We start from the raw sequence: 11,862 nt of genomic DNA, 5'->3' as shown, positions 1-11,862 counted from the left end.
CATCCAAGCATTTAATTGAGAAATTTTAAAAATGAATATTAAGAGCTAATTGTATACTTGAACAAAATCTTTCAATTTGTGACTAAGTACATTACCTTCCCTATTTATCTCTAAGATCTGAGCACTACAGATAATATTCCTAATTGCTTTGTACCCAAGCCAAGAAATAAAAACCAAAACCAGAAAAGTCCACCACTGCAAGTCCCAAAGCACAATTAATATATTTGAACCAGTGAAGTATTAGTTAGGACTTTATTATTGGCTTTTAAATGTTTACACGGGGCAAGGAGGGTAAGTTGGGGGAACAAGTACAAGATACATAGATTCAGTCGTACTTGAATATTTCTCCATAAGGAAAGGAAAGAGTACCCTGGTGTGTGCTTAGGCTGGAATTAAAAAGACAGCAGCGTGGCCATTTCCTCGATTGCTTTGTACACACTTTACAGGGGCGGTCTCAGGTATGGAGCTCTGGGCACCTGCTCGCTCACACTCCAACAGTTCAGAAACCCGTGTATTTGAGGCCGGGTGGCTCAGGTTCCACGTAACTGGGCTTAAGTGTCATTAATACTACTTGCGGCGGGGGGTTACTGAGCTGTGCTTTGGGACCTGGATGCTTACTTCGGACTTTCTCCTTTCTTCCCCCCTACCCCCACTAGTTTCCCTTTCCCTCCTTCCTTCCCGGGCGTGCCCACCTCCTCCCTTTGCTCCCACTTTCCGCTGTCTGACTCTTGTTTCCTTCACCTTCCTTTCTAATCGGCTTCCTGTCTTCCATCCTCTGCCGGCCGGAGAGATTGAGATTGAGGCTGGGGCTGGGGCTGCGGCTCAGAAGAGGCACGAGTCGGGCGGGACAGGCGCGAGGCGCCCAGCCGCGAAAGCGAGGAGCGCGCACCGAGGCGGGGGCGCGCGCGGGGCAGCCGCGTGGCTAGGCAGACGGGGCCGGGAGCGGCGCGCGCGCGCCCCGCCAGCCTCTGGCGCGCCCCCGGCGGCCTGGGCCGCAGCGTGCTCGCCCCCGCCGCCAGCTCGCCTCACTTATGGGTCGGAAACGCTGCGTGGGGGAGACTGTTCCAAGATGGCGGCGGGTTGCTGCGGGGTGAAGAAGCAGAAACTGTCCAGTTCGCCCCCCTCTGGCTCGGGTGGCGGTGGTGGCGCCTCCTCCTCCTCCCACTGCAGCGGAGAGAGCCAGTGCCGAGCTGGGGAGCTGGGACTAGGAGGCGCCGGTACGCGGCTCAACGGGCTGGGAGGTCTAACCGGAGGAGGTAGCGGCAGCGGCTGTACCCTCTCTCCCCCCCAGGGCTGCGGCGGCGGCGGCGGGGGGATCGCCCTGTCGCCACCTCCGAGCTGCGGAGTGGGGACCCTACTTTCTACCCCGGCCGCCGCCACCTCTTCCTCACCCTCCTCATCGTCCGCCGCCTCGTCCTCATCGCCGGGCTCCCGGAAGATGGTGGTGTCAGCAGAGATGTGCTGCTTTTGCTTCGATGTGCTCTACTGTCACCTGTATGGATACCAGCAGCCCCGGACCCCCCGATTCACCAACGAGCCCTAGTGAGTACCGTGCCCTCCGCCGCCCTCTCCCTTGCGCTCGGGATGGGGCTCAGAGTTGAGGCAAAGTGCGAGTCCGCCTCCCGGCCGGCGGATGCCCCTACCCTCTCGCTGCCCGGGTCCCCGGAGCTACTCAACTGAACTAAGGGCACCCTGCGCTTTTTGCCCTCCGAGGCAGGCACTCCACACTTGGAGCAGGGTGCTGCTGCAAGGGATGGCCCCGTGGCTCCTAGAGGTGTTAGCTTTCTCTTTGCGATGACTTCGAGGAGTTTTGACTCCTTTACTTGTCTCCTTCACCACCCCCACCACCCCTCACCCTGCCCCGGTTTTGGAGATCTGGGTTACTCAAGGTGTTGACCTCTCCTCACTTTGGTTTCCATTACCCCAAGTGAAAGCCCCGCCAGTATTCCCGCCCCGCGTATCTTGCACATGGAGAACTACTATCCCATTGCAGGGTGAAAAATAGCAACTATCCAACTTCTGTTAGTGATGGAACTTAGCTCTGGAGCTTGTGAGGTTACCCATCTTTTCCTCCGGGTTTTCTTGTGCCCTGGGAAGGGGGGAGGTTTCTTAAAACACATTTTTCCCTTACTACTTATTTTTATCCAAATACACCCATTAAAATGTGTTTCTCGTGTAGCGAGCGCACTGCCGGCTTCCTCACATTTGAAGAGTGAGACCTTTTTTTTTTTTTTTTCATTCCACCGTCTGGATAATAGCTCATTCAAAGAGAACTGTCCCCACAGAGCCACTGTCAGTTTGTACATTAAGCGTGCATTCGCTTTTGTGTCGATTTCACTTTTTAAGAAATCCATGTTATACTTGATGATTTGAGAAAAGTTAAATAGTAAATGTGTAGGAATTGTTATGGTTTCCTTTGGTTTTGTATCTTAAATTATTTTACCCTTCAAGTGTGTGGTTGAAAAATTTTAAAATAGCACTGTTACAGCTAAAAGCCAGGTTAATTCTAATCCCTGTCCATTTGGATGTGTGGGAGATGGGGCATATGGTTTTTTTTTTTTTAATGTGTAAACTGAATGTAAACTGACTTTTTGCGTTAAATGCTAGACAGAATGTAAAGACCAAGAGAGGGCAGAATGAGAAAAAGTGCAATTGCTTTTATTTGAGTACTTAGCATCAACAAGAAAAATAATACAGAAAAAATTTAAGTGAAACTCGTACTGAAAGGCATCAGCCCCTTTTCCAGCTAAGACAAGTGCCCCTTGTCCCCCATATCATAAATACCTGAATTGATGTTCTTTTAAAACTGCTCCTTTTCATTTTGTGAGATTAGAGGATTGGACTACTATTGTATAAGTATAAACATTTCTGCCTAGACTAAAATATTAATATGTAAAGTGGAAATTACAATAAAGTGTCCTGGAAATTGTGCATTTGTACTGTTTGTTTTCTTTGGCTTTCATTCTTTAAATGTCTTTAATTTTGTATGACTCTTCTGTGGTCTGTGCATTTTCTTTTAGACTTGGTTAATCTTTGGGCATTGGTTTATGAGAAGTGCATGAAAGAGCATCCAGGAGAACACTTCGTCAAGTTAATATCTTTATAAATTTCATAGTGTTAATTCTAGAAGCTTAAATCCTAAGTCCACACCTTTATTTAGCCAATTCATTTTTTTGGTTAAGAAGTAAAATTCATTTTGAAAAGACTGCCATGTAAAATAAATCTATGAAATATTTATTAGCTTGAGTCACTTATTTGTGACTTTTATGCCTTCTCTTGGATGTCTGTGATGTATTAAAGCTAGTCCTGGGATGATACTTAGGTTGGCTCTGCAAAGTCATGGGACTGCAAAAATTCACTCCTGTTTAGTTCTTGAGCTGTTACATGAGTTTGGCAAAGGCTGCTTTAGTATTCACGCTCCATTGCTCCAAAGCATATGAGAACACACTTTCAGGAGGTGCTATTTTCACACATTTTACAGTGAGTTTGGGTTAACTCAATGACTACAACAAGAATTTTAAAAGAAAAGTGAACTTGACCAGTTCATACAGAAAATGCTTTTGAAAATATCATTTTAACAGTAGCCACTTTGCACACGTATTTAGATATTATTCTATTCAAACACCCCAGCCCCTGGATTTCTTTTTCATGGAATTAAGCAGATGATAGGACACACTTTGACCACTGTGGATATGTTGAAACGGTGGTGGAAGAATAATAACCATTATCATCTAGCAGACCTTGAATGTGTCATGTATTCTATAAAACAACTAATGTAGAGTAGACACTGAACATGACCAAGTGGAGAATGAAAGTTCACTTAAGTGGAAAATGGACTGTCTTATTTCCATTTATCTTCAACTCATTTTTGAGGTGTACTGTGGAAAATTCAGGAAAACTTCCTGATTATGGGAGGGACATAACTAAGCATTTCAACAGTGCCTTAGTAACTACCACACATTTGTCTTTCTGTTTTACATATTTAACAGCATTGTGTACTTATTAGTGTTGCTTTATCCTAAGTGCCATAAGACATAAACAGACATATTGGGATTTTTTTTTCTCATAGTTATTATCATGTCATGAGCAGTGTGTTTCAGGTCCTGTCGCTGCCCACCAGATGTTGTGCTTTTGACAGTTTTAACTTCTCATACGTAAACACACACTCTTTTCATCCCTTCCCAGGACTTTTCTCTCAGAATGTCTGTAACTGGTGAAATCCTCGTTTTATGGGTTTAGAAGCTGTAGATCCATCAGTTAGTTATCCTTCCACTCAGTATTGAGGGGACGTCAATATATGAACAGGCTGTATGGATACAAATTCTTCACTGCTGCCCCCATTTTTTGATTACCTACCCAATTGCAGAAAGCATTGTACAGGCAAGTTTGTGCACAGAAATCTGGTTAAAGACATGAGGAAAACTTAACTTTACTGCATTTTGATATTCAAAATCAGCACTCTTGGATTTATGTAGGGAGCCCAGATAGCTATTTTATAGGAACCTGTTTGCTACTATAAAGGGATCCACTGTGCCAGGTGTTGAGCTAGTTAGACTCCAGAGCAGTCATTCTTAACTTTGGCTGCACATTGGAATCACTGGGAAGTTATTAAAAATATGGATGCCTGAGCCCCAACTCCAGAGATTCTAATTTAATTGGACTTGGATGGGGTCTTGGATGGGGGCCTGGGAATCAGGATTAGTAAAAGCTCACCAGGTGAGTTTAATGTGCAGCCAAGGTGGCGAACCACTGGTTATAGTCTACTGAATCTTTCTCTTGAGATTTGGATAATTTGGGCTAGGGTAGTGCCTTGGAATCTGAATTTTATGAGCATCCTAAATTTCAGTAAACAACCGATTTGAGAAACTCTTGCATTGTGGTCTGCAGAAGACATCACCTGGGAAATCATTACAAATGTAGGCTCTCAGGCCCCGCCTCAGACCTGCTGAATTAGAGTCTGCAGTTTAAAAAGCTCCTCAGGTGATTCTTATGCACATTAAAGTTTGAGAAGGACTGGTTCTCAAACTTTGGAGTACATCATAATCTATAGTGCTTGTTAAAACACAAATTGTTGGGCCCCATTCCCGGAGTTTCTGATTCAGTTGGTGTGGGATGGGACTGTGAATTTGCATTTCTAACAAGTTCCCTGGTGATGCTGATGCTACAGTTCCCAGGGCCACACGTTGAGAACCTCTGGAGAGAGAATTGAGGACCTGAATAAGTACTTGAGCGACTGTAATGGAATGGCAATTTTCAAGGCCAGTTTTCAGTATAAAACTTCCTGCTTCCGTGTCACTATGCTTTAGCATGTTCATTCTAACCTAGCACCCAGGAGATTGAGTGCTGCCGAGAGTGTAAGAGTCTGAGGTTCCTGGGATGGTTTTAGTTGAGGGGTGAGGGTGACTCTTGGAAACCTGTGGTATGATTTTAGGTCCTTTTTCAGAAATTGTTAAATGTAAGGGATACATTTTAGGAGTTAAAAGCATTACAAATATGATACCTTAAGGTGAATTATATTGATTTTAATAAGTAAAGCCCCCTTTGTTCCCATAAAATGCTCTTATGATTCTTTCACTAAAGTATTGTGAAAAGATTTTAAAAGCTTTTACTTATGCCTATGGCTGCTGGATTTCATTTTAAGACTTTCCCTCTGTAACAAAAATATGAAAGGATTCTGCTAAGGCACTGGGATTGTTCAGTCTTATATCTTTAATGCTGCTGCGTGTCACGTTACTTGAACTTTTTATTTTAATCATCCTACCACCTTTGAAGTTAACGTAATACTACATTTTGTATAGACCATAGCACATAGAAGATTCTTTATTATTAAAGTACATCAGTAAGTGTGGTTTTAAATTGCAATTAATAAAATGTATTTTAAAAAAATCCACTCCCACATATGCGGATTTTGAGACTCTGAAGAGGTGTTTGAACAGTTAACTCTTTCTCGTCTTGCCACCGTAGTCAAGTTGCTGTTTTTCAGTGTGCTTGGGAGGAATTGGGTTGTGTTGGGGAGTAGGCATTTTGTTTCAACAGAACTGTGGCAATCCTATTGCATTATCAAAAAGATGATTTGATAGTGCTGCTCAGGTTAAAATGATATTAAATTTGTATTTTAAATATAAGCCATTATATTTCTGTTATATGTTTTCTGATGAAGATTGACCAGAATAGCCAGAAGATGTATCTGTCTATCGCAGATGATGCCATGAGGCCATGACAGATTTCCTTATCCACACTAACATAACGGTACTAACTTGCATTCTCTGGTTATAATGTATAGTTTTTCTTATAAAAGCAAAACACTGTCTGAACAATTGAGTCATTTTGAAGGTATAATATGGTTGTTTTTTTTAACAATGTTGATTCCCATTGGAAGACAATCTGATGTCGTATCTTACGGATAGAAAAGAAGGCAGGCATGTCCCCAGTTGTCAGTTGTTCTGTAAAAGCCATCAGTGACTGAGCTAGAAGGATGGAGAAATATAAATCACAAAATTGTTTTTATATCCATGCATAAAGGTGTATGTGGGACAAGGTATATTTAGTTAAAAAGAAAATGCTTATTTTGCTTTCTCCCCCATATGGCCAAAGGGAGTGATAATTTAGCCCATAATTTTTCTTGCTTATGAATTATGTTTGTGCTATACTCAGGTTTCAGTTAGCGGGTGGCAGCCAAGTAGGAATCTCTGCTGAAATCTCTCAGTCCAATGGGAAGAAAGACCACTACTGAAAAAGTAAAAAATGGTCTGTTAACCCATGCATGAGTTGTTTTTCTAAGTATGTATTTCTCAGGCACATGCTAACATTTGTGTTGTTGTCTTTTCAAAAACCGTATGCTTTTTGAAACCAAATTTGTGTTATAAATACTAAAACCTTTAGCTGTAGTGGATTATATTTTTGAAGTGAATTGCATTTCCTATTTATAGACAATTTTACTTTTTGAGAATTTATGTGTGAAACACTAAAACTTGTGTAATGAGATTAGTCAGTTCCCAAGTTTTCCTGATTTCAATAGGCATTATTATGTACTCTCGATGTCACACATGCTTGGCTCTTATAAAGCAGCACAATGACCAGGGCTTTTACATTTAAATTTTGTTAAATAGTCTCTTTTTCAAACTTGTGTAATAATGTCTCTTTTTGATACTGTTCTGAATCAATTAAGCTAAGTAAGTGAGGACCAGCAGTAAAACCCAGCATCTGCCAAGAATGGACCCTCAATGTGTAAGCTGTCTTTCCACAATCAGTAATTGGGCAGTTGCTCACAGGACACTGGAGACAGTGTGGGAAACCAGTGGTTGTGTAGGTGGAAAGAGTAGATTCCCAACAGTAAGCTTATTTAGAGTTTAGCTTCTGTAGTTAGTGTTGCTAAGAGCAAAAATGACCCACAGCTTATGTAGTATAAAGAAAATAACCCAAAGGAAGAAGTACAGTGTAATAGTATAGTTGGTTGGGTGGAGCATATTTTATGTTCAGTCCAACTATAAGTGGCATCTTTTGTATCAAGTGTGGGTGTATTTTCTACAGCTCTTAATGTTTCAGACATTGAAACTTGCTCAAAGTTAAAAATGTTAGTGTTGAATAGCTGAGTGGAAATTATATGTCATTGGGAAAAAAAACCCTGTTTTTGTAAAAAATATACATTATCCTGAGTTTCATGGTTGGAAACCAGAAAAATAGAAGGAATAGTCCTATCCTCACAGAGCTTACAGTCCTGTTCAAGATATGATACCATTATCAAAGTTGCTTGAAATACTTACAAAGCAATATATACATGATTGTAGATTAATAAAATACACATAAAATGCATACACATGGAAATGACACGGAATAAAGGAGTGGTCAGGGAGAAGGCTATAGGGAGGGAATAACTGGAACCAAGTTTTGAAATGGAGGAGGTACAGAAATTATTGGTAGAGTCTGTTTGACCAGTAGATCTTGAAGTCTTACTTGGTTGTTCTTAAACCCGTTGCTGTCACCACCACACCCCTTGCCACAGTACTTGGGGATTCCCAGCAGCTGTCTTCAGTCAGCAACTTGCACTCTCAGCATTCTTCATATCACTCCCCTTGCTCTGGTCTCTAAGATCATAAAACTTCAAGGAAATTAAAAGTAGCCTTTGTGTTGAGAATCCTCTGGGGAGGCTGGATAAGAGATCTTGTATCTGCTTATAGTTTCTTGTATTAGGAAGAGAACAGGATTTGCAGAAGAGTCCTCTAGAGTATCAGATGAATTGGGAGAAGAGTCTCAAGACAGGGGAGACTAACTAGGCTTAAGGTTATGAGGGCAGTAGGAAAACTGGCATTGGAAAGTGGGAAAGCCACCCCAGGGGCAGAGTTTGTGAATATAGGAATGTTGCAAAATTGAGAATTGGAAGAAGTTATCAGCATATGCAAGGGTTCATACTCTAGGGCCAGGTTTTGTGTAGGAGTAGAAAGATTGTAGCTCACCTGTTTTTGGCTTCCATCATTGCCTCTTCTTTTCTTGGCTCTGTGCCTAGCTATTCTTGTGCTCAGAAAAAGTTTGTTAAACAGCTCTGTTGAAATGGCTATGAAATTTGATCACAGGCATAAGAACTCTCCTCCCCTTTCCCTCTTCACCTATTCCCAGCTGTATCTAATTTGGGAGAAAGGATGAGAGGACACATCGGTTTATAGAATTTGTATCAAATATAAAGATAGCTGGAATAGCTTTTGGATGAGGACCTGTGATTAGGTGACTACATGTGCATAGAGAGGCACTGCAGGAAAAAAAAAACAAATTCTAGTTGCTTGGCAGAAGTAAAAGAAGAGAGGCTTTGAACATGATTCAGAGTTCATAAGCCTGGGGAACCATGAGGACAGTGGTGCCATTAAAAAACATGGGGGGAATATGGGAAGAAACAAATGGTTGGGCAGGTGAAATCAGATTTCTTACTATGTGTAGTTCCAAGTGTTGGCAGTTATCAAATGTTACTTCTTTTTGAATTACCAGAACCACAGAGCAGCAACAGAGCTATTGTGATGTTTTAGTTGGTCCCTTGGGATCACTCCCCGATTTTGTGACTTTGAATGGCTCAGATAAGTAGATATCAGTGATAGTTTTTGGCTTTGTACTGCTAGTAAAAATACCTGCCAGAATTTTGGGTTTCTTTAATGTAGGTTTTTACATTTTCTTAGTCTTCAGGCTTATCAATTTGTAAAGCAGGCAGTGATCCTTTTATTTCCTTATGTTTATATCATAGCACAGCCTTGAGCAAGATAAAGCCTCGTGGCAGGCCATCTCAGGAATTCATAATTTCAGAACTAAAGGGAAATTTTTGAAGGACTAGAAGTGCCTTTGGTACAAGATTCTAGGTTGTGTGTCCTAAAGCTTAGAAAGTAAAATAGATTGAATCAAGCTGGATCTGTTTTGTCGCTTTGCTCAATGATGAAGGATGGATGTTATGAACTGATGGGATCAGCCATATTGCTTTAGGATCTTTGCGATCTTCAGTGGATGGGCAAAAGTGAAAAGTTCTGCTTGAGTAAAGGCCTACTAATACTAGTTTTTTTTCAATAAAGTCTGTGATAGTCTTGATGATTCTTGCCTTTTCCCTATCTGTTTCATTTTACAGATAATCCACATTGTTACCCAAAGCCACATGCAGTGCCAGGAGAGCACAGTTGACTGTTTTATGCAGTATCCTGCCAGAAGATGCTGACCAGTTCTCTAGTAATAGAAAGTAGTGAGATTGAATTAAGAGCCTATATAGTTCACCTTGCCATTCCATATACTTTCACTGTGATCTGTAAGCATATTACATACAACTTTAGTAACATATTTTCTAGTGAGATCTTGGATTGCTGCAAGGTGGTAACAGATTCTCTGCTTTGCTTCAGGTGTTAGTGGATCTTTGAGTAATTCCTATGGAATGGAGTCTCTGAAAAATTGGTTTTGATGCTGTTAGCCTAGGGGTCCCACAGCACTGTATCTGCCTCAAATAAATGCTTATGTACTAGTTACATTAGTGTGTTTCTTTTCTGTGATATCATTATTGTTTATAGTAGCCTAGCAACCACACGGTTAGGTTTAGGTGGTTTGGGGTGCAAATAAATTATATAGCTGGTAAAACTTGGGCCTCAGTACATAATTCATTGTAGCAAGGCAAACACTTTGTGCTGATTTTGAACAAAAGTGAAGTGTTTAGATTGACGGGTGCTTTTTTACCTCCTTTTTTATATGGTAAGTAGAAGATGGCATTGGTGATTTATTCAATAAAGAAGAATCTCATGAAGTCTTTGCCTTTTTTCCATGTTAGAGTAGGTATTCTCAACACAATTCATGTGTTCTCAACACAATTCATGAGTTTCCCTATGATAATGACAAAAACAAATTAAAAAAAAAAACTTGCCACAGCTTCTTTTGCATTAAAACAAAACAAGCCAATAAAAAACTTGCCACTAGCTTGGCTGGGTACTTGATTTTGTGGAATAGCTCTTTGATGTTAGGAGTAGGTACAGAGAAAGTCAGTAGTTAAAATTTTTTGTTGAGTTCACAGATCCATCTACCCCCACACTCTTCTACTTGTCCATTCAAAAAACCCTCACAAGAACAAAAAGGAATAATATTCTATTTTTCCGACACTAATGAGGTGGGTGATATGTGGTTTGTAGTATACTTTACTCCACAAACTCCTCCAACTATTGTCCTGTCTGGCAATTTTTGTGGGAATTGACTCTCCCACATTGTAGGCATTGGCTGTGTGGAGAAAGAGAGTCACATGTGGTTCGAGGCAGGGACAGAGGGCATACAGGAATCAGGGAGGGAGTGAAATGAATTGTATTCAAGTTAAGTGAAGCATGGATTCAGGGCAGAAAAGGGAGATTGAGCACCTGATCTGGAGCAGGAGTGCTTTTTATGTTTTACATCATAAAAACTTAGATGTGCCTCCTTTAGAATCAATGGCCACAGCATTCTTGTTAAAAAATAATTATTCTGGCTAGGTGCCATGGCTCATGCCTGTAATCCCAACACTTTGAGAGGCTGAGGCAGGAGGATTGCTTGAACCCAGGAGTTCTAGACCAGCCTAGACAACATAGTGAGACCCCCATCTCTACAAATTATATATTTGAAAAACTTAGCTGAGCATGATGGCATGCGCCTGTAGTCCCAGCTACTTGGGAGGCTGAGGCAGGAGGATTGCTTGAACCCAGGAGGGCGAGGGTGCAGTGAGCTGTGATCACACCACTGCACTCCAGCCTGGGCAACAGAGTCAGACCATGTCTCAAAAAAAAAAAAAAAAAAGAAGAAGAAGAAAAAAAAAGTTTCTAGCAGAAGCAAATGCATATCATGAAGTTTCATAATATGAGGACCTGCTATGGGTCCTTTTAATACTTCTAAGAGACCATATTGAAAACCATTTGTACAGTGTCTTCAGAATGAGGCCTCTACATAACTCTGGAAGCTATGGGACAAGTAGCTTTACCCAAAACAGCATAAATGTAGCCACTCTCCTATAATTATCCTTACTTATTTTTCTTGACTTGTCTATGCACATAGCTATAAATCCTCAGGTATTCAGACATATCTTCTTTTTAGGCCTGTATATTTATATTAATAGCCTCTACTTAGATGTGTGAAGTTTGTTTCATATAGTTTGCTCACAGTTATTATCTATAACAAAGATTATGGAACAGGCACTATTAAATGATAGACCCAGGTATAATTTCTGACTGGCTGCAGAATACAGTCATACAAAGGTACATACCTATCTCTTTTGTACTTTATCTTAGAAGGACCTACTATGGTCAATTTAATTTGTAAATTACATTCTCACAGATAACTGGAGTGTCAGCCATTTTTTGTTTATCAGTTTATCTTTTATCATATACATGTAGG

At 41.1% G+C, this 11,862-nt stretch overlaps 1 protein-coding gene across 2 annotated transcripts in view; it reads left to right on the top strand.

Annotated features, from left to right (window-relative positions):
* The first annotated feature begins 952 nt into the window (after window positions 1-952).
* AMMECR1 (AMMECR nuclear protein 1) overlaps window positions 953-11,862 on the top strand; it is a 124,305-nt gene continuing 113,395 nt past the window's right edge. Inside the window, exon 1 of one of the 2 annotated variants that reach the window (XM_004064705.5) lies at window positions 953-1,542. In XM_004064705.5, the coding sequence (XP_004064753.1) occupies window positions 1,070-1,542 (473 nt within the window). In that variant the 5' untranslated portion in view covers window positions 953-1,069. The remainder of the gene's footprint in view (window positions 1,543-11,862) is intronic. The other variant, XM_055376792.2, reaches the window with a different exon arrangement.

This window comes from Gorilla gorilla, chromosome X, assembly GCF_029281585.2.
Source record: "Gorilla gorilla gorilla isolate KB3781 chromosome X, NHGRI_mGorGor1-v2.1_pri, whole genome shotgun sequence".
Classification (NCBI taxonomy): domain Eukaryota; kingdom Metazoa; phylum Chordata; class Mammalia; order Primates; family Hominidae; genus Gorilla; species Gorilla gorilla.
Note: the sequence above shows the minus strand (reverse complement) of the source record. Positions and strands in the feature narration are given on the sequence as shown.